Here is a 21,741-nt window from a genome sequence, read left to right as displayed (position 1 = left end):
GGAGACAGTGTTTCACTATGTTGGCAAGGCTGATGTTGGACTCTTGACCTCAGGCGATCCACCTGCCTTAGCCTCCCAAAGTGCTGGAATTACAGGCGTGGGCCACCAGGCCTGGCCTTGCCTCCCTCTTATGATATATTCTCTGTTGCTTGGATCCTATGTCTTTATGTTTTCATGATTTATTTCATTACTTGGGTGGAGCACATTCTCTAGCAGCTACCTGAGAAAGGCTACATGATGGATAAATGAGATCTTGCAAGTCTAAAAATAAATCTTTCTTTTGTTCTCTCACTTCATTTATAATTTTCCCAGGTATCCAATTCTGGGATAGAAATAATTTTTTCCTCAATTAAAAGTATTGCTCGGCTAGCTGCCTGAAACCAGATTTCAAGGTGGCTCAACCTTAAAAAAATAAAGAAGAAGTAGTATTGCTCAAAGTCTGGACGTGGTGGGACATGCCTGAAATCTCAACACTTGGAGGCTGAGGCAGGAAGATCACTTGAGCAGGAGTTGAATACCAGCTGGGCAACAAAGTGAGACCCTGTCTCTACAAAAACTAAAAAAAAATGTGAAAACTGGCCAGGCACAGTGGCTCACGCCTGTAATCCTAGCACTTTGGGAGGCCATGTTGGGTGGATCACCTGAAATCAGGAGTTCAAGACCAGCCTGGCCAACATGGTGAAACTCTGTCTCTACTAAAAATACAAAAAAAATAAACCAGCCATGGTGGCAGGCGCCTGTAATCCCAGCTACTTCAGGAAGCTGAAGCAGGAGAATCACTTGAACTTGGGAGTTGGAGGTTGCAATGAGCTGAGATCACACCATTGCACTCCAGCCTGGGCGATGAGCAAAACTGTGTCTCAAAAAAAAAAAAAAGTGAAAATTAGCCAAGTGTGGTAGTGCACACCTATAGTCCCAGTTACTTGAGAGGCTGAAGTGGAAGGATTGCTTGAGCCCCAGAGGTTAAGGCTGCAGTGAGCCCTGATGGTGCCACTGTACTCTAGCCTGGGTGACATAGTGAGACCCTGTCTCAGTGAATGAATGAATGAGTGAATGAATAATAAAAGCACTGCTCTGTTGTCTTTGTAACTTCTAATGTTGCTGTTAAGAAGCCCAGTGTTATTCTGACTCTGTTTTTTGAGATAGAGTCTTGCTCTGTTGCCCAGGCTGGAGTGCAGTGGCATAATCTTGGCTTACTACAACCTCTGCCCCCAAGTTCAAGTGATTCTCCTGCCTCAGCCTCCCGAGTAGCTGGGATTACAGCCATGTGCCACTAGGCCCAGCTAATTTTTGTTGTTTTTGTTGTTGTTGAGATGGAGTCTCGCTCAGTCATCCAGGCTGGAGTGCAGTGCCATGATCTTGGCTCACTGCACTGTCTACCTCTCAGGTTTGAGCAGTTCTCCCTCAGCCTCCCAAGTAGCTGGGATTACAGATGTGCATGACCACGCTCAGCTTATTTTTGTATTTTTAGTAGAGATGGAGTTTCATATTGGCTAGGCTGGTCTCAAACTCCAGACCTTAAGTGATCCACCTGCCTCAGCTTCCCAAAGTTCTGGGATTACAGGTGTGAGCCACCGTACCTGGCCTATTCTGACTCTTGAGCATTTGTATGAAACCTGTTTTTTCTTTTTTTAAGTGCATATAAGATGTCATCTTTCATTCTCGAATTCTGAAATTTCACTGAGTAGTCTTGGTCTTTTTTTTTTTTTCTCCTTAGAGAACTTGGAATTAAGTCTTGGTCTTTCTTTAGAGCACTTGGTTTAAGAGAGAGAAAGTTGAATTTCCAGGACTTGACACATTAAAAAATCAATTATTGATCCGGCCAGGCGTGGTGGCTCACGCCAGTAATCCAAGCACTTTGGAGGTCAAGGCAGGCAGATCACCTGAGGTCGGGAGTTCAAGACTAGCCTGACCAACATGGTGAAACCCCGTCTTAAAAAAAAAAAAGGCCGGGCGCGGTGGCTCATGCCTATAATCCCAGCACTTTGGGAGGCCGAGGTGGGTGGATCACGAGGTCAAGAGATCGAGACCATTCTGGTCAACAAGGTGAAACCCCGTCTCTACTAAAAAAAAAATACAAAAATTAGCTGGGCATGGTGGCGCACACCTGTAGTCCCACCTACTTAGGAGGCTGAGGCAGGAGAATTGCTTGAACCCAGGAGGTGGAGGTTGCGGTGAGCCGAGATCGCGCCATTGCACTCCAGCCTGGGTAACAAGAGTGAAACTCCGTCTCAAAAAAAAAAAAGTCAATTATAGAGTAAGTGGATGGACATGAATGTCAACTGTGAATTATGGAATTGTAAGTTTTTTTTTTTTTTTTTTTTTTAAAGAGATGGGGTTTCTCCATGTTGGCCAGGCTGGTCTCGAACTTCTGACCTCGGGTGATCCGCCCACCTCGGCCTTCCAAAGTGCTGGGATTACAGGCGTGAGCCACTGCGCCTGGCGTAAGATTTTTTTAGAAGTAATACTCAGGCTTAATTTTACAGAATCCGGAGGATAAAAGAACATGATGCCAGTTTTAAAATGAAGGACTTCCCTGAAAAAGCTAAGGATATCTTTATTGAAGCTCACCTTTGTCTAAACAAGTAAGTGAACTCCCTGTCTTGTACCCATTCTGTTCTCAGCAGGTAGCTATTATTTTGGGCACAGTTTTTTGTTTTTTTTTGTACAGATTTGTTTTTTGCCTTCAAGTAAGAGATCTAGAGTGAGAGAACTTCCTCTGTTGGAAGTAGTTAGTGACTGAAGCTGTCTTTCACTCCCTTCTCTGCTTCTGGGAATTTCTACCACCTGCAAGTGTTGGGACCTTGTGCTAGAATGGCTGCCTTTTTCACCCCATCTGATCCCTGAATTCATCCTGATCTTTTTTTTTTTTTTTTCCTGGGGTTGAGAGGGACTTTTTTTTTTTTTAGAAGAAAAAAAAAGAAAGAATGAGAAAGGAAAAAAAGAATGAAGAAGAGGAATAAAAAGGAAGAGAAAGAGGGAGAGAGAACGGGAGTATTGCTTTATTGCCCAGGCTAGAATGCAGTCTAGAAATGGGGATTGAAAACCTCTTTTATGCCAATAATTGTGCTTAACAACGGAGACAGGAAGGAATAAGGGAAGAAAATAACAAACAAGCAGCCAACCAATATTTCATTTAAACCTATGAAATGCTATGCAATTATTGAGGAGTGTTTTACTTCCAATTATGTAGTCACTTTTGGAATAGGTGTGATATGGTACTGATAAGAATGTTTGTTTTGTGTATTTGAAGTGGAGAGTTCTATAAATGTTTATTAAGTTGACTTGTTCCGGGTCTGAGTTCAAGTCCTGGATATGCTTGTTAATTTTCTATCTCATTGATCAGTCTAATATTGACAATGTGATGTTACAGTCTCCCACTATTATTGTGTGGGAGGCTAAGTCTCTTTATAAGTCATTAAGAACTTGTCTTATGTATCTGGGTGCTCCTGTATTGGGTGCGTGTATATTTAGGATCGTTAGCTCTTCTTGTTGCATTGATCCTTTTACCATTATGTAATGTCCTTTGCCTCTTTTGATCTTTGTTGCTTTAAAGTCTATTTTATCAGAGGTGAGAATTGCAACTCCTGCTTATTATTTATTTATTTATTTATTTTTGCTCTCCATTTGGTTGGTAAATCTTCCTCTGTCCCTTTGTTTTTTTTTGTTTTTTTTTTGAGATGGAGTTTCGCTCTTTTTACCCAGGCTGGAGTGCAATGGCGTGATCTCAGCTCACTGCAACCTCTGCCTCCTGGGTTCAGGCAATTCTCCTGCCTCAGCCTCCTGAGTAGCTGGGATTACAGGCACGTGCCACCATGTCCAGCTTATTTTTTTTGTATTTTTAGTAAAGACGGGGTTTCACCATGTTGATCAGGATGGTCTTGATCTCTTGACCTCGTGATCCACCCGCCTCGGCCTCCCAAAAGGGGACCCAGTCCCACTCACTCTGCACCAAGAACTACCCCCCCGAGGCGCCAGCAAAACTGCCGCGCCAGCCACAGAGTTGTGCTGGCAACCTGTGGGGCTCCTCCGCTGGGAATCTTCTGGTCCATGAGCAACAAAAGTTCGTCTGAAAGTGTGGCGTCCTCTCGTTCTCTGCACTTTCACTAGGAGCTACAATCCTGAGCTGCTAGTGATCAGCCATCTTGGATATCTCTCCCCATCCTGATCTTTTTTGTATGTTTGTCTTATGTATCTCCATTTCCCTTTCCTAAGTTATGAATATATTATTCTTGTGAAAATTTCCAGCTCTCCGTCCTACTTCTTTTTTTCTTTGAGGATATCTTTATTGAAGCTCACCTTTGTCTAAACAAGTAAGTGAACTCCCTATCTTGTACCCATTCTGTTCTCAGCAGGTAGCTATTATTTTAGGCATAGTCTTTGTTTTGTTTTGTTTTTGTTTTTGTTTGCACAGATTTGTTTCTTTTGCCTTCAGTTAAGTAACTGAAGTAACCTTCAGGCACACGCCACCATACCCAGCTAATTTTTTTTTTTTTTTTTGAGATGAGTTTCGCTTTTGTTGCCTAGGCTGGAGTGCAATGGCATGATCTCAGCTCACTGCAACCTCCACCTTCTGGGTTCCAGCGATTCTCCTGCCTCAGCCTCCTGAGCAGCTGGGTCTACAGGCACAGGCCACCATGCCCGGCTAATTTTTATATTTTTAATAGAGACGGGGTTTCACTGTGTTGGCCAGGATGGTCTTGATCTCTTGACCTTGTAATCCACCCACCTTGGCCCCCCAAAGTGCTGGGATTACAAGTGTGAGCCACTGTGCCCGGCCTGTTTTTTCTTTTTTTTTGAGACAATTTCACTGTGTTGCCAGGCTGGAATGCAGTGGTGCAATCTTGGCTTACTGCAGCCTCCACCTCCTGGGTTCCAGTGATTCTCCTGCCTTAGCCTCCCAAGTAGCTGGGATTATAGGCACCTGCCACCACGCCTGGCTATTTTTTGTATTTTTAGTAGAGACAAGGTTTCACCTTGTTGGGCCAGGGTGGTCTTGATCTCCTGACCTTGTGATCTGCCCACTTTGGCCTCCTTTTTGAGACGGAGTTTCGCTCTTGTTACCCAGGCTGGAGTGCAATGGTGCGATCTCGGCTCACCGCAACCTCCGCCTCCTGGGTTCAGGCAATTCTCCTGCCTCAGCCTCCTGAGTAGCTGGGATTACAGGCACGTGCCACCATGCCCCGCTAATTTTTTGTATTTTTAGTAGAGATGGCGTTTCTCCTTGTTGACCAGGATGGTCTCGATCTCTTGACCTCGTGATCCACCCGCCTCGGCCTCCCAAAGTGCTGGGATTACAGGCGTGAGCCACCGCGCCCGGCCGCACTTTGGCCTCCTAAAGTGCCAGGATTACAGGTGTGAGCCACTGTACCTGGCCTCCAATTTTTGTATTTTATTTTTTATTTTTTTATTTATTTTATTTTTTATTTATTTATATTTTTAAGACAGGGTTTCACCATGTTGGTCAGGCTGGTCTTGAACTCCTGACCTCAGGTGATCTGCCCACCTTGGCCTCCAAAGTGCTTAGATTATAGGCCTGAGCCACCACGCCTAGCTTTATTTTTTATTTATTTATTTATTTTTCTTTACTTATCTCCTTGCTTTGAAGACCAATAATTTTTGTATTTTTAATAAAGATGGGGCTTCACCATGTTGGCCAGGCTGGTCTGAAACTCCTGACCTTAGGTGATCTGCCTGCATAAGCCTCCCAAAGTGCTGGGATTACAGATGTGAGCCGCTATGCCCAGCCTTGTTTTATTTTTTAGACAGAGTCTCTCTCCATTGCCCAGGCTGGAGTGCAGTGGTGCAATCTTGGCTCACTGCAACTTCCGCCTCTCAGATTCAAGCAATTCTCCTGTCTCAGATTCCTGAGTAGCTGGGATTACAGGTGCCTGCCACCACGCCAGCTATATTTTGTATTTTTGGTATAGATGGGGTTTCACCTTGTTGGCCAGGCTGGTCTTGAATTCCTGACCTCAGGTGATCTGCCCACCTCGGCCTGCCAAGGTACTGGGATTACAGGCGTGAGCCACCGCGTCTGACCCACCTTCTTTTATTTCTCAAAACATTTTTTTTTTGAGATGGAATCTTGCTCTGTTCTAGGCTGGAGTGTAGTGGTGTGATCTCAGCTCACTGCAACCTCTGCTTACTGGGTTCAAGCAATTCTCCTGCCTTAGCCTCTGAAGTAACTGGGATTACAGGCATGCGCCACCACACCTGGCTAATTTCTGTATTTTTACTAGAGATGGGGTTTCACCATGTTAGCCAGGCTGGTCTTGAACTCCTGACCTCAAGCGATCCACTCATCTCAGCCTCCCAAAGTGGTGGGATTACAGGTGTGAGCCACCGGGCCTGGCAAAAACATTTTTTAAAAATTTATTTTATTTTTTGAGAGGGAGTTCTGCTCAATACAGGGAGACCTTCCAGGCTGGTCTCAAAACTCCTGGGCTCAAGCAATCCACCTACGTTGGCCTCGCAAAGTACTGAAATTTCAGGCATGAGCCACTGTGCCTGGCCCCATTTTGTTTCTGAAGGATGTTTTATTTGGGTAGAGAATTCCTGTTCAATAGTTATTTTCTATCAGAATTCGAAGAGGTCATCTCAATTATTTCTTCTTTTTTTTTAATCTGGGGATCATAAAAAGATTAGGTTACTATTGTTTCTTCCCTTTCCCTTTCCCTTTCTCTTTCTCCCTTTTCTTTTGAGATGAAGGCTTACTCTGTCACCCTGACTGGAGTGCAGTGGTATGATCTTGGCTTGATTATTTCTTCTTTTTTTTTTTTAGTCTGGGGATCATGAAAAGGTTAGTTTACTGTTGTTTCTTTCTTTTCTTTTCTTTTTTCTTTTTTTTTTTTGTGAGACGAGGTCTTGCTCTGTCGCCCAGACTGGAGTGCAGTGGTACCATCTTGGCTCACTGCACCCTCCATCTCCCAGGTTCAAGTGATTCACCTGCCTCAGCCTCCCGAGCAGCCAGGTGTGCCACCACACCTGGCTAATTTTTGTATTTTTTAGGAGAGACAGGTTTCCCCATGTTGGCCAGCTGGTCTTAACCCCTGACCTCAGGCGATTTGTCCGCCTCAGCGTTCCTGTTGTTTCTATTGAGAAATTAGCAATTTTTTAAAAATGTTGTTAAAGTTTATTTTTACTGGGGGGCGGGAAAAGTTTACTTTTACTTTGTGTGCTTTTAAGATTTTTTCTCGGGCCAGGAGCAGTGGCTCACGCCTGTAATCCCAATAATTTGGGAGGCTGAGGCGGGCGGATCACGAGGTCAATAGTTCGAGATCAGCCTGGCCAACATGGTGAAACCTTATCTCTACTAAGAATACAAAAATTAGCTGTGCGTGGTGGCGCATGCCTGTAATCCCAGCTACTCAGGAGGGTGAGGCAGGAGAATTGCTTGAACCCGGGAGGTGGAGGTTGTAGTGAGCCAAGATTGTGCCACTGTACTCCAGCCTGGGTGACAGAGCAAGACTCCATATCAAAAAAAAAAAAAGTTTTTTTTCTCTCTTTAATGTTCATCAATTTACTGTGATTTAGCTATGGGTGTCTGCCTTCTTAAATTTTTATTTGTTTTAGTTTTTTGTAGAGACAGGGTCTGGCCATGTTGCCCAGTCTGGTCTTGAATCCCTGGCTTCAAGCGATCCTTCCACCTCAAAAGACTCCCAAAATGTTGAGATTATAGGCATGTGCCACCACACTGGGCCATGTGTATGTCTTTTATCCTGCTCTGGGTTCATATTGCTTCTTAAATCTTTGGGTGGTTTTTTTTGTCAGTGTTGGAAAATTCTCAGTGAGAACTCATCTCTTCAGATGCTGCTTCTGCTCCACTTTCTCGTCTCCTTGTGTAGTCCTGAATACACATATGTTAGATCTTTCGCTGTGTGCCAAATGTGTCTTCAGCTCTTTTCTATATTTTTCCAACCTTTTTTTTCCCCTCCAGCTTTAGTCTGGATATTTTCTGATCTGTCTTCCTGTCCTCTTTTCAGTTGTACCTAATCTGCTGTCAGACCTACCTATTGAGTTCTTAATTTTATATTTATTTTCTGTTTTTCACTTTTAGAATTTTCTTTTTTTTTTTTTAGTGTGCCCAATTCTCTGGTAAAATTCTCCATTCTGACATCTAATTTCTTGAACGTACTAATCACAGTTATTTTAAAATCTGTGTCTGATAACTTTAAAATCTATGTATTCAATGGGTCCACTTTCTCTTGTCTAATTTTTTTCTTCTGGGTTTTGGTTCTTGCCGTTTTGTTTGTTTGTTTGTTTGTTTGAGACAGTCTCTCTCTGTTGCCCAGGATGGAGTGCAGTGCTTCGATCTCGGCTCACTGCAAACCAGCCTCCTGGGTTCAAGCGATTCTCCTGCCTCAGCCTCCTGAGTAGCTGGGACTACAGGCAGGTGACACCACGCTTGGCTAATTTTTTCCATTTTTAGTAGAGACAGGTTTCACTGTGTTAGCGAGGATGGTCTTAGATCTCCTGACCTTGTCATCCACCCACCTCGGCCTCTCAAAGTGCTAGGATTACAGTCGTGAGCCACCATGCCTTGCCTGTTTTTGTTTTTGAGATGGAGTCTCCCTCTGTTGCCCGGACTGGAGTGTAGTGGTGCGATTTCAGCTCACTCTGTCTCCCGAGTTCAAGCATTTCTCCTGTCTCAGCCCCTCGAGTAGCTGGGACTACAGGCACATGCCATGACACCTGTATAATTTTTGTATTTTTAGTAGGCATTTCACCTTATTGGTCAGGTTGGTGTCAAACTCCTGACCTCACGTAATCCACCCACCTCAGCCTCCCAAAGTGCTGGGATTACAGGTGTGAGCCACCGCGCCTGGCCTTGTTTTTGTTTTCTGAGACAGGATCTTGCTCTGTCACCCAGGCTAGAGTACAGTGGTACAATCATGGCTCACTGCAGCCTTGGCCTCCCAGGCTCAAGTGATCCTCCCATTTCAGCCTCCCAAGTAGTTGGCACTTAGTACATGCCATTATACTTGGCTAATTTTTAAATTTTCTGTAGAGACAGGGACTTGCCATGTTGCCCAGGCTGGTCTCGAACTCTGGCCTCAAGCAGTCTCTCACCTCGGCCTCCCAAAGTGTTGATACAGTTTTCTTGTCATTTTGTATTCCTGCATTTTTTTTTTAACAAATAATATTTTAGAAAAATCAAAGACAATCATTTATCTTAAAAATTGTAAGATTAAGAATAGCTTTTATATATTTGTGGTAAAATACACATAAAGTTTACCATTTTAATCATTTTGAAATATATAATTCAGTGGCATTAATAAGTACATTCACGATGTTGTACAATTCTTACCACTATCCTTTTCCAGATTGCGTTCATCCCAAACAGAAATGTTGCCCTTTTCCCTTATCACCTGGTAACCTCCATTCTACTTTCTTTATGAATTTACCCATCCTGATGCTATGGTCTGAATGCTTGTGTCTCCCGAAAATTCATATGTTGAAATCCTAACCCCCAAGGTGATGGTATAGGCTGTGGGGGTACCTCTGGGAATTGATGAGGTCATGAGACTGGAGCCCTCATGAATGGCAATAGTGCCCTTATGAAAGAAACCCCAAGGAACTTGTGCTCCCCTTCCATGATTTGAGGACACAGCAAGAAGTCACCATCTATCAGGAACGGGCCCTCACTAGATACCAAATTTGCCAGTGCCTTGATCTTGGACTTCCCACCCTCCAGAACTATGAGAAATAAATGTTGTTTATAAGCCACTTGGTTTATGGTATTTTTATTATAGCATCCAGACAGAGGAAGACATCTAGGTACCTCACATAAGTGGAATCTTACAGTTTTTGACCTTTTGTGATTGGTTTAGTTCACTTAGCATGATGTCTTCAATGTTCATATATATTGTAGCGTGTGTCAGAATTTCCTTCCTTATTGAGGCTGAATAATATTCTGTTGTGTGTATATATATATATATATATATATATATATATATACCACATTTTGTTTATCTGTTCATCTAGTGATGGACGTTCAAGTTGTTTCCATCTTTTATTGTGGCATAATGCTCTTGTGATTGTTGGTGTCCAAGTATTTGAGTTCGTGCTTTCAATTCATTTGGGTATATACTCAGAACTGAAGTTGTTGGATCACATGGTAACTCTATGTTTAACTTTTTGAGGGGCTGGGTGGTGGCTCATACATGTAATCCAGCACTTTGGCAGGCCGAAGTGGGAAGATTGTTTCTGGGCAACATAGTGAGACCCAATCTCTATAAAAAATTTTAAAAATCTAAAAAATCAGCAAGGCTTTGTGGTGCATGCCTGTAGTCCTAGCTATTCAAGACGCTATGGCAGAAAGATTGCTTGAGCCCAGGGGTTTTTGAGGCTGTAGTGAGCTATGACTGCACCACTGCACTCCAGCCTCAGTGACAGAATGAGACTCTGTCTCAAAAAAAAACCCAGACTTTTTGAGGAACCACCATATGGTTTTCCATAGCAGCTACACTGTTTTATATTCCTACCAGCAGTGCATAAGGATTCCAGTTTCTCTATACCCTCACTGATACCTATTACTTCCCTTTCTTAAAAAAAAAATACATATATATATATATATACATATGATAATGTGTGTGTGTGTGTGTGTGTGTGTATGATGAGGTCTCACTATATTGCCCAGCCTCGTCTCAAACTCCTGGGCTCAAGCAGTCCTCCTGCCTAAACTTCCCAAAGTGCTAGGACTATAGGCATGAGCCACTGAGTCCAGCCTTTTTCTTTTTATAATAGGCATCCTCATGGGTGTGAAGTATGGTATCTCTTTTTTTTTTTTTGAAGTATGGTATCTCATTATGGTTTTGCTTTGTATTTCCCTAATAGCTGGTGATACTGAGCATTTTTTCATGTGCTTATTGGCCGTTTGTACATCTTTGAAGAAAGGCCTATTTTTTTTTTTTTTTGAGACAGAGTCTCACTCTGTTGCTCAGGCTGGACTGCAGTGGGGCAATCTCAGCTCACTACAACCTCTGCCTCCCAGGTTCAAGTGATTCTCCTGACTCAGCCTCCCAAGTAGCTGGGATTACAGGTGCACACCACCATTCCCAGCTAATTTTTGTATTTTTAGTAGAAACAGGGTCTGGCCATGTTGGCCAGGCTGGTCTTGAACTCCTGACCTCAGATGATCCACCCGCCTCAGCCTCCCAAAGTGCTGGGATTATAGGTGTGAGTCACCACACCTAGCCCAGAAAGGTCTGGTTTTTTTTGTTTTTTTGTTTTTTTGTTTTTGTTTTTAGATGCAGTCTCACTCTGCCTCCAGGCTGAGTGCAGTAGCACAATCTTGGCTCACTGCAACCTCTGCCTCATGAGTTCAAGTGATTCTCCTGCCTCAGCCTCCCGAGTAGCTGGGAATACAGGTGCATGCCACCGCACCCAGCTAATTTTTGTATTTTTAGTAGAGACAGGGTTTCACCATGTTGGCCAGGATGGTCTTGATCTCTTGACCTTGTGATCTGCCCGCCTTGGCCTCCCAAAGTGCGGGAATTCAGGTGTGAGCCATCATGCCTGGCCATGTCTATTTTTAAATTTGGTTGTTTGTTATTTTGTTGTTGAGTTATAGGAGTTTTTTATGTATTCTAGATATTAATCTCTTATCAGATATATGCTTTGCTAATATTTCCCCCCATTTTATGGTTTTTCTTTTCACTTTTTTTTGAGACAGATTCTTGCTCTGTCAGGAGTGCAGTGGAGAGATCTTGGCTCACTGCAAACTCCGACTCCCTAGTTCAAGCTCTTCTCCTGCCTCAGCCTCCCGAGTAGCTGGGATTATAGGCGTGCGCCACCACAGCCAGCTAATTTTTGTGTTTTTAGTAGAGAAAGCATTTCACCATGTTGGCCAGGATGGTCTCGGTCTTCTGACCTTGTGAGTCACCATGCCCAGCTTTTTTTTTTTTTTTCGAGATGGAGTCTCTTTCGCCCTGGCTGGAATGCAGTGGCGTGATCTTGGCTCACTGCAACCTCTGCCTCCTGGGTTCAAGCAATTCTTTTGCCTAAGCCTTCCAAGTAACTGGGATTACAGACACAAGCTACCATGTGTGGCTAATTTTTGTATTTTTAGTAGAGACAGGGTTTCGCCATGTTGGCCAGGCTGGTCTCGAACCCCTGACCTCAGGTGATCCACCACCTTGGCCTCCCAAAGTGCTGGGATTACAGGCATGAGCCACCGCCACAGCCTTTTTTTTTTTTTTAAAGACGGAATCTTGCTGTTGTTGCCCAGGCTGGAGTGTAATGGTGTGATTTTGGTTCACTGCAACCTCTGCCTCCTGGGTTCAAGTGATTCTCCTGCCTCAGCCTCCTGAGTAGCTGGGATTACAGGTGCCTGCCACCACACCCAGCTAATTTTTGTATTTTTAGCAGAGATGAGGTTTCACTATGTTGGCCAAGCTGGTCTTGAGCTCCTGACCTCAGGTGATCCACTTGCCTTGGTCTCCCAAAGTCCTGGGATTACAGGTGTGAGCCATCGTGCGTGGCCATTTTTTTTCACTTTTGGAAGTATCCTTTGATGCAAAAAAGTTTTTAATTTTTTAATTTAAAAAAATTTTTATTTATTTTTATTATTTTTTATTTTTATTTTTTAATAGAGATGGGGTTTCACCATACTGGCCAGGCTGGTCTCAAACTTCTGACCTTGTGATCTGCCCACCTTGGCCTCCCAAAGTGCTGGGATTACAGGCGTGAGCCACCATGCCCGGCCAAAAAGTTTTAAATTTTGATGAAATTCAGTTTATTGGATTTTTTTCTTTTGTTACCATATTGGGTTTTTTCTTTTGTTGTCATATTCAAGAAATTATTGCCAAATCCAGTGTCGTGAAGTATTTCTCCTATCTTTTCCTCTAAGATTTTTATAGTTTTAGCTCTCACATTCAAGTGTTTGCTCCATTTTGAGTTAGTTTTTGTAGACAGTGAAAATTATGTGGTGTTATTTTTTCTTTCTTTTGCATGTGAGTATCCATTTTTCTAGCGCCGTTTATTGAAGAGACTGTCCTTTCCCATTAAGTGGTCTTGGCATTCTTTTTGTATTCCATTGACCTATAGATGGTTTTTTTGTTTTGTTTTGTTTTGTTTTGTTTTTTTGGCTGGTACCACATTTTTTATTACTGTAGCTTTGTAGTAGATTTTGAAATTGGGAAGTATGAGTCCTCCAACTTTATTCTTCATTTTCAAAATTGTTTTGACTGTTCGAGGTCCCTTGAAATTCCATGTGAATTTTAAGATTTTTGTTTTGTTTTGTTTTGAGATGGAGTCTCGCTGTCACAGGCTGGAGTGCAGTGGCGCAATCTCCACTCAACGCAACCTCTGCCTCCTGGGTTCAAGTGATTCTTCTCCCTCAGCCTCCCAAGTAGCTGGGACTACAGATGCATGCCACCGTGACTGGCTAATTTTTGTATTCTTAGTAGAGACAGGGTTTCACCATGTTGACCAGGCTGGTCTCAAACTCCTGACCTCAGGTGATCTACCTGCCTTGACCTCCTAAATTGTTGGGATTACAGGCTTGAGCCACTGCATCCGGCCCCAGCAGTGTTTTTTGCAGAAATAGAGAAAGAAACACCGCTGGGCTTGGTGGCTAGTTCAACCTAGTTTGAATAATATCAACTTAGTTTCAATAATATACAAACACTCTGCTCCTATATGTCTCTCTCTCCCACTTCATTATGTCTCTCCCACTTCATTATCATAGATTACAGTTTTATACCTTGGGTGGCCATTATATCAATTCATAATTGTTGTTTTATGCATTTGCCTTTTAAATTGTATAGGATGAAAAATGAGGAATTATAAACCAAAAGTACAATACTACGGGCTTTTATATTTTGTATTTACTGTGACTAGTGTCTTTTGTTCTTTCTTGTGGCTTTGAGTTACTGTCTGGTGTGTTTTCATTTTAGCCTGAAGGATTCCCTTTAGCCTGTTTCTTTCCTTTTTAAAAAAAATTTTTAATTTAATTTTTATAATTTTTAAAATGCTCTACCAGAAGAGCCTTTGTTTCTTTCGTTCCTTCTTTCTTTTTTTTTCCTAAGAGTAAGGGTCTCGCTTTGTCAGCCAGGCTGGAGCGAGCACAGTGGTGCAGTCATAGCTCCACTGTAGCCTCAACCTGCTGGGCTCAAGTGATCCTCCCACCTCAGCCCTCAGTAGCTGGGACTACAGGTGTATGCCACTGTGCTTGGCTAATTTTTTTTTTTTTTTTCTAATTTTTTGTAGAGACAGGGGTCTTGCTTTGTTGCCCAGGTTGATCTCGAACTCCTGGCTTCAAGCAATCCTCTTGCCTCTGCCTCCCAACGTGCTGGGATTATAGGCATGAGCTGCTGTGCCCAGCCTGTTGCTGCTTTCAAGATTCTTTCTTGATTGGGCACAGTGGCTCATGCCTGTAATCCCAGCACTTTGGGAGGCTGATGCAGGTGGATCATGAAGTCAGGAGTTCAAGACCAGCCTGGCTAACATGGTGAAACCCCAACTCTACTACAAATACAAAAATTAGCCGGGTGTGGTGGTGGGCACCTGTAATCCCAGCTACTCGGGGAGGCTGAGGCAGAGAATTGCTTGAACCTGGGAGGCAGAGGTTGCAGTGAGCTGAGATCGTGCCACTGCACTCCAGCCTGGCTGACAGAGTGAGACTCTGTCTCAAAAAAAAAAAAAGAAAAGAAAAAGAAAAGAAATTCCTTTGCCATACAGGCACCATAAATCGCCATGTTGGCTAGGATGGTCTTGATCTCCTGACCTCACGATCCACCCGCCTTGGCCTCCCAAAGTGCTGGGATTACAGGTGTGAGCCACTGCACCTCGCTCATTTTATCCAACATTTCTAAATATTTATACTGGGGATAATTTGACATTAACTCGGTCTATTATGTTGGATAAGCAGATGTCTACCTTTTATTTTTCAGAGAAAATTATATTGCAAAATAGTAAGTGAACTTATGGAAAATGGAGTTTATTTCCACTGAAGACTTCTATGCCATGATAGTGAGGAGGAGGAGTTCACTCATAAGTGCCAGTGATGGTCATCATGGTAGTTGTCACCACAGCTCAGTCGTCTAGTCTGTCCCTATAGTAGAGGAAATGACTCGGAATCTTTTTCCGAGTGGAGTTTCGTACTTGTTACCCAGGCTGGAGTGCAATGGCGGGATCTCGGCTCACCGCAACCTCCGCCTCCTGGGTTCAGGCAATTCTCCTGCCTCAGCCTCCTGAATAGCTGGGATTACAGGCACACGCCACCATGCCCAGCTAATTTTCTGTATTTTTAGTAGAGACGGGGTTTCACCATGTTGACCAGGATGGTCTCGATCTCTTGACCTCGTGATCCACCCGCCTCGGCCTCCCAAAGTGCTGGGATTACAGGCGTGAGCCACTGTGCCTGGCAACTCGGGATCTTTTCTATTAGGAATAGAGATGAAAGGGAAGCAGATAGACATGTTAGAACTGATCCCTTACCCACTTTGGCTTAGAGAGCAAGATTTTTCAAAGGGAACAAAGAGTTAAACTGCTCATAGTAAACCGAGGAAAAGTCATGTGTGTATCTGAAAGAAGCTAATCTTTGGCCTTAGGCTTGAGACTCATCAGTTAGGAGCTGTCCTAAAATCTTGTATCTATAGGACCTAGGGTTTGTTGTCTGTTTCGTGTTTTTTAAAACCATTACTGTATAGAGTCAGCATGACTTGGCCACTCACACAGCAACAAGATAAAGGAGAGAATATAGGACCAGGAAAGACATGATTATCTTCACTAAGTTCAAAGACAAGAATGTAAGATATAAGGCCAAGCCAGATGTTATTGATGCTGGGTCAGAGGCAAGAGGAGGTAAGACAAGCTTTTGATTGTTACTTTTGTTGAACTTTGTTGCTCATACCAGCTTAAAGCAAAAACCATGTCCTATGTCCCAGTGAGGGTACCCATCTTAAGGATGTGTGGTAATTTTAGAGAAATTTCCTCCTACTCCTTAGATTTAAACATACTTTTTTTGGTTTTTGTTTTGTTTTTTAAACATAATTTTTAAAAAATTTATTTTTTACTTCTAACCTAATTTTACTCTGTTATTAGATCTCAGGGTTTTCTGGTAACTCACATTATTGTTCATCTTTGTGTCCCCAGAACTTAGCATATTATATACCTGGCTTACAGTGGATGTGCAGAAAACGTTTGTAAAACTGAATTGTTTCCATTTTCAGGCCCATTTTCAATTTTCATACGGGGTATTATAAGGACAGTAGTCAATGATATTTATTGCTTTCTTTTCTAGCTCAGACCATGACCGACTTCATACCTTGGTAACCGAACACTGTTTTCCAGTAAGTTCTAATCCTTCTTAGACATCTGGGGTGCCCGACGGACAGATTCTAGATATTATCTCTGGTCTTCTTTTTTTTTTTTTTTTCTTTTTTTGCTCACCTTCAACTGTCTTGATAGAGTTATATCTTTCTTTTTTTGAGATGGAGTTTCGCTCTTGTTTCCCAGGCTGGAGCGCAATGGTGCGATCTCATCTCACTGAAACCTCTGCCTGCAGGGTTCAAGCGATTTTCCTGCCTCAGCCTCCCAAGTAACTGGGATTACAGGCATGAGCCACCCGCCCAGCTTGTATGCATGTTTAATGTAGCTTTAGAATTTCCATTGTGTTGTTTATTCCTTCACTTGTTCCCATATGGAATACTGAGGTTTTTGTTATTAAAACAAATGCTGGGCCGGGTGTGGTGACTCATGCCTGTAATCCCAGCACTTTGGGAGCCTGAGGCAAGCAGATCACCTGAGGTCAGGAGTTGGAGACCAGCCTGGCCAAGATGGTGAAACCCTGTTTTATTGTTTTGTTTTCATGGAGTTTCCCTCTTGTTGCCCAGGCTGGAGTGCAATGGTGTGATCTCGGCTCACTGCAACCTCCACCTCCCAGGTGCAAGCAATTTTCCTGCCTCAGCCTCTGAGTAGCTGGGATTACAAAGGCATGCGCCACCACACCCAGCTAATTTTGTATTTTTAGTAGAGACACGGTTTCTGCAGTTGGTCAGGCTGGTCTTGAACTCCCGACCTCAGGTGATCCACCCGCATTGGCCTCCCAAAGTGCTGGGATTACAGGTATGAGCCACCGCGCCCAGCCTGGTTTTTCTTGAGAAGAATCAGTTTTGAGAGTGCAGGAAGTTTAAGGCACAGGCTTAAGTTCCATTGCTTGTAGCTGAATGATAATGTCTTGACACGGACTCTGGCAAGGGCCCTGGCAAATGAAAGAAGTCCCTCAACAAGCAGTAATGACACTGCAGGAGCATAGGTCCCGAGGCCAGGATAGGGGCCACAGTAGCCCACAGCTCCATATGCCTGCACCATCATAAAGGATGTAACAAGAGTTCATGAGGCTTATATTGAGTGGTAACAGGAGTATGAGGTACTTGGAGGGACCCCCAAGGATAAGAACTTTATGGTTTAATTAGAGATTCAAGAATAAGAACTTGAGTTTCTATCGGTAGAACTTGAATTTCTATCCATTTTCCTGAGTCTTAACAGTTTAGCCCTCATGGCCCTATAAAATTCCCACTTTCCACTGTTAATAGCTGAGTGTGTGTGTGTGGGGAATATATATATATATATATGGTCAACACAAGTACATGCAATAATTGCCAGATTATGAAAGTGTATGGGAGGGATGATGGTATTTGGGGCATGCTGGCAGTTTGGAATGTGGTTTTCATTGATTTGGAGAAGGGGCCTCAAAGAGGAGGGTGGGTCTGAAGTTGTGATTTAGATGAAGAGAAAGTTGTCAGGTGAGCTTGAACAATAGCTTAAACAAAACTTGGGAAGGTGTGCTGCCTGTTGGCTGTAGTCTTGCAGGAAGTGAGAGCAGTGTGGCAGCACCAGCTTCCCTAAAGTGATGGAAAAATCCAGTTGAACTTGTTCTCCTTTGCCCTTAGGACATGACCTGGGACATCAAATATAAGACGGTCCGCTGGAGCTTTGTGGAATCCTTAGAGCCCTCCCATGTTGTTCAAGTTCGCTGTTCAAGTATGGTGAACGAGAGCAACATGTACGGCCAGGTCACCGTGCGCATGCACACCCGGCAGGTAGAGGCACTAGTCTGCCTTCCTCCCAGCTTTTCTCACTCTCAGCTTGGGCACCTCCCTCTAGAGTGCTGGGTATCGTTGCCCAGGACTGTAGACGCTAACAAAAGGTACACCGTGGTCTGTCTTCCTTGCTGTGCCACTGTCCCCTTCCCACTGTTACATGTTGGCTGTACTGAGACATGTGTGAAGATATTCTCTCCCGCCCTTCCTGGTCTTTTTTTTTTTTTTCTTTTCTATTTTTTGGCATCAGAGAGAATGACACTTTTTTTTTTTTTTAATTTTCTAAGACATGGTCTCATTCTGTCACCCAGGCTGGAGTAAAGTGATGCAATTATGGCTCACTGCAGCCTCAACCTCCTGGGCTCAAGCAATCCTCCCACTTCAGCCTCCCAGGTAGCTAGGACTACAGGGGCACACTACCATGCCTGGCTAATTTTTGAATTTTTTCTAGAGACAGGGTCTTGCCATGTTGCCCAAGCTGGTCTCAGACTCCTGGGCTCAAGTGATCCGCCCACCTTCGCCTCCCAAAGTACTGGGACTATAGGCATGAGCCATTGTGCCCGGCTCCTTCTTGGTCTTAACTCCTCCCTCTCTTTGCCCCCGTCAAAGAACTTGTAAGAGTAAAGTGTCAGTAGTTGATTAGATAGGCCTAGATTCAGAATTCTGAGATAATTTTTTTCTGCCCATTAAGATTTTTTTCTGGTTGGGCACAGTAACTTACGCCTGTAATCCCAGCACTTTGGGAGACCATAGTGGGCAGATCACTTAAGGTCAGGAGTTCAAGACCAGCCTGGCCAACATTTCAAAACCCCGTCTATACTAAAAATACAAAAATTAGCCCGGCATGATGACGTATGCCTGTAGTACCAGCTACTCAGGAGGCTAAGGCAGGAGAATCGTGAACCTGGGAGATGGAGGTTGCAGTGAGATGGTATCACACCACTGCCCTCCAGGCTGGGCAACAGAGCAAGACTCTGTCTCAAAAAAAAAAAAAAATTTTTTTTTTATAGTTGTTTCAAAAATGGTTGTGTGGCAGGCTGGGCCTCGTGGCTCACACCTGTAATCACAGCACTTTGGGAGGCCAAGGCGGGTGGATCACCTGAGGTCAGGAGTTTGAGACAAGCCTGGCCAATATGGTGAAACCCCATCTCTACTAAAAATACTAAAAAAAAATCAGCCGGGCGTGGTGGCACGTGCCTGTAATCCCAGCTCCCAGCTCCTTGGGAGGCTGAAGCAGAAGAATCGCTTGAACCCAGGAGGCGGAGGTTGCAGTGAGCCAAGATCGAGCCACTGCACTCTAGCCAGGGCAACAGAGTGGGACTCTGTCTCAAAAAAAAGGTTGTGTGGCAATAAAATAAACAACTCACACACCAAAAAAACTAAGAGGCCAGCTTTGCTTTCATCCTTGTAGACTCTGGCCATCTATGACCGGTTTGGCCGGTTGATGTATGGACAGGAAGATGTACCCAAGGATGTCCTGGAGTACGTTGTATTTGAAAAGCAGTTGGTAAACCCCTATGGAAGCTGGAGAATGCATGGCAAGATCGTTCCCTCATGGGCACCCCCTAAGCAGCCCATCATTAAGGTAAGGTGGCTTGAGTCCTTTAAGATAGCTGAGGCCGTACTCATGGTCTCCTCAGCCACTCTGTTGGGTTCCACCTAGTGGCGAGAGGGGGTGATGTACCACCGGGAAAGGGAAGGCTTGGTGGGTAGGTGGGTGGGTAGGAGCAAGGGATGAAGTTCTTCTGGGTTAGCCATGGACTTGTTTGGTGGGTAACTTGGTATCCTGCTTTTTCAGACGGTGATGATCCCTGGCCCTCAGCTGAAACCAGGAGAAGAATATGAAGAGGCACAAGGAGAGGCCCAGAAGCCTCAGCTAGCCTGATGGCAAAAATGACTTCTGGAGTGAAGCCTGGGTAATGAGGTTGCTGGAAGCTTTGAAGTCTTCCATCCCTATCATGCAATAGAAAGAACTACCTTTGTTCTCTCCCATCCTGCTCAGGTCTTTTCAGCAGTCTCCTCCTCAACAACCATGGCTGATGGCTGGGCCCTAGTAGGTGGCACGTATAACAGGACTACGGACCTGGCCCTGTTATACCTGTTTAAATTGTATGTCTAGCTTCTGAGTCTAGATGAAAGACAGCATGTTTCAGAGAACATTGGATACCAGTTTTTCCCACAGCAGGGACTTTGAGAGAGAACCAGCAGCATCCTCTTTGTAATCACAGGGCAGGGATTAGAGTTTGAAATAAAACACTGTCAGAGTGTTGGAAAAATTTTGGTGAGTTCTGTACATTTTCCCTGGTTCAGGCTGGGAGTAGACCAGCCTTTAAATGGCAGAAGTGGAAGATGAGCCTACTTGTGAGTGATAGGATTTTAAGGAAATCCAGACTTGGAAGGAATAATTAGTGTTTATAAGATATTTAAGAGAGCCTTTTTCATACACTGACTCACTGATGAAGCAGCATTTGTGTTTTATGGAAAAATACAAAGAAATAATTCATCCCTCAGCCTTTGATTGTGTTATTTTATTTATTTATTTATTTATTTATTTGTGTTCTTAATTATTGACTGTATCAGGAAGCGTCGGGGGAGGCAGGGGCCATGGACAGGTTGTTACATTTGGAAGATTCATCTGCAGTACTTGGTTCCCTGATTTCTAACACCACTTGGAGATGGGGACTGTTCTTTCCTGCCCAGTATCGAAGGTGAATGTACAAGAGTATGAACCTGTGTAGAGGAAAATAGGCCAGCCCCTCCTTGTTTCTTAGCTCCAGATGGGCTGTTAGAAGGGTGTGGGACCTCACATGGCCATGTGTCTTGGGTCATCTGAACGTGACAAGAGAATAACTTTGTTTTGTTTTTTAGAGACGGAGTCTTGCTCTGTTGCCCAGGCTGGAGTACAGTGGCACAATCTCAGTTCACTGCAACCTTTGGCTCCCAGGTTCAAGCTATTATCTTGCCTCAGCTTCTCAATTAGCTGGGACTACAGGCATACATCACCATGCCTGACTAATTTTTTTTTTTTTTTTTTTTTAGCAGAGATGGGGTTTCACTATGTGTTGGCCTGGCTGGCCTCGATCTCCTGACCTTAGGTGATCTGCCCACCTTGGCCTCCCAAAGTGCTGGGATTACAGGCGTGAGCCACCGCACCCGGCCATACTTCTCTTTCTCAAGCTTAGAATTTTCTTTGAAGCAGTCTGTCACTTGAAGTAAAGATTAATCTGTACTGACCTTGTCCTGAGAGTAGAGTCCAAAGAACCTGGAATCTGGTCGAGGATAAATAACCTAACTCTCCAGTCTCTATAAAGCTACTATCAGCAAAGTAGCAAACCAAGCTTCACTAGGGAAGATTGATATTTTTACAGCAACTGGTAAGTGGTTTTTTGTTTGTTTGTTTTTGAGATGGAATTTCACTGTTGTTGCCCAGGAGGGAGTGCAATGCTGCGATCTCTGCTCACTGCAGCCTCTGCCTCCCAGGTTCAAGAGGTTCTATTTTCCTGCCTCAGCCTCCCAAGTAGCTGGGATTACAGGCGTGCACCACCACACTGGCTAATTTTGTATTTTTAGTAGAGACGGGGTTTCACCATGTTGGCAAGGCTGGTCATGAACTCCTGACCTCAGGTGATCCACCTGCCTCAGCCTCCCAAAGTGCTGGGATTATGGGTGCAAGCCACCACTCCTGGCCTGT

At 43.9% G+C, this 21,741-nt stretch overlaps 1 protein-coding gene across 1 annotated transcript in view; it reads left to right on the top strand.

Moving 5' to 3' along the window:
* Window positions 1-20,560, top strand: part of MRPL45 (mitochondrial ribosomal protein L45) — a 29,423-nt gene extending 8,863 nt beyond the window's left edge. Inside the window, exons 4-8 of the mRNA XM_064367478.1 lie at window positions 2,487-2,585; window positions 16,250-16,298; window positions 17,901-18,050; window positions 19,462-19,635; window positions 19,849-20,560. Of these exons, the coding sequence (XP_064223548.1) occupies window positions 2,487-2,585; window positions 16,250-16,298; window positions 17,901-18,050; window positions 19,462-19,635; window positions 19,849-19,935 (559 nt within the window). The 3' untranslated portion in view covers window positions 19,936-20,560. The remainder of the gene's footprint in view (window positions 1-2,486; window positions 2,586-16,249; window positions 16,299-17,900; window positions 18,051-19,461; window positions 19,636-19,848) is intronic.
* Window positions 20,561-21,741: the final 1,181 nt, after the last annotated feature.

Source organism: Aotus nancymaae, unplaced genomic scaffold (genome assembly GCF_030222135.1).
Source record: "Aotus nancymaae isolate 86718 unplaced genomic scaffold, 86718_ANA_hifiasm-v0.15.2.pri h1tg000072l, whole genome shotgun sequence".
NCBI lineage: Eukaryota > Metazoa > Chordata > Mammalia > Primates > Aotidae > Aotus > Aotus nancymaae.
Note: the sequence above shows the minus strand (reverse complement) of the source record. Positions and strands in the feature narration are given on the sequence as shown.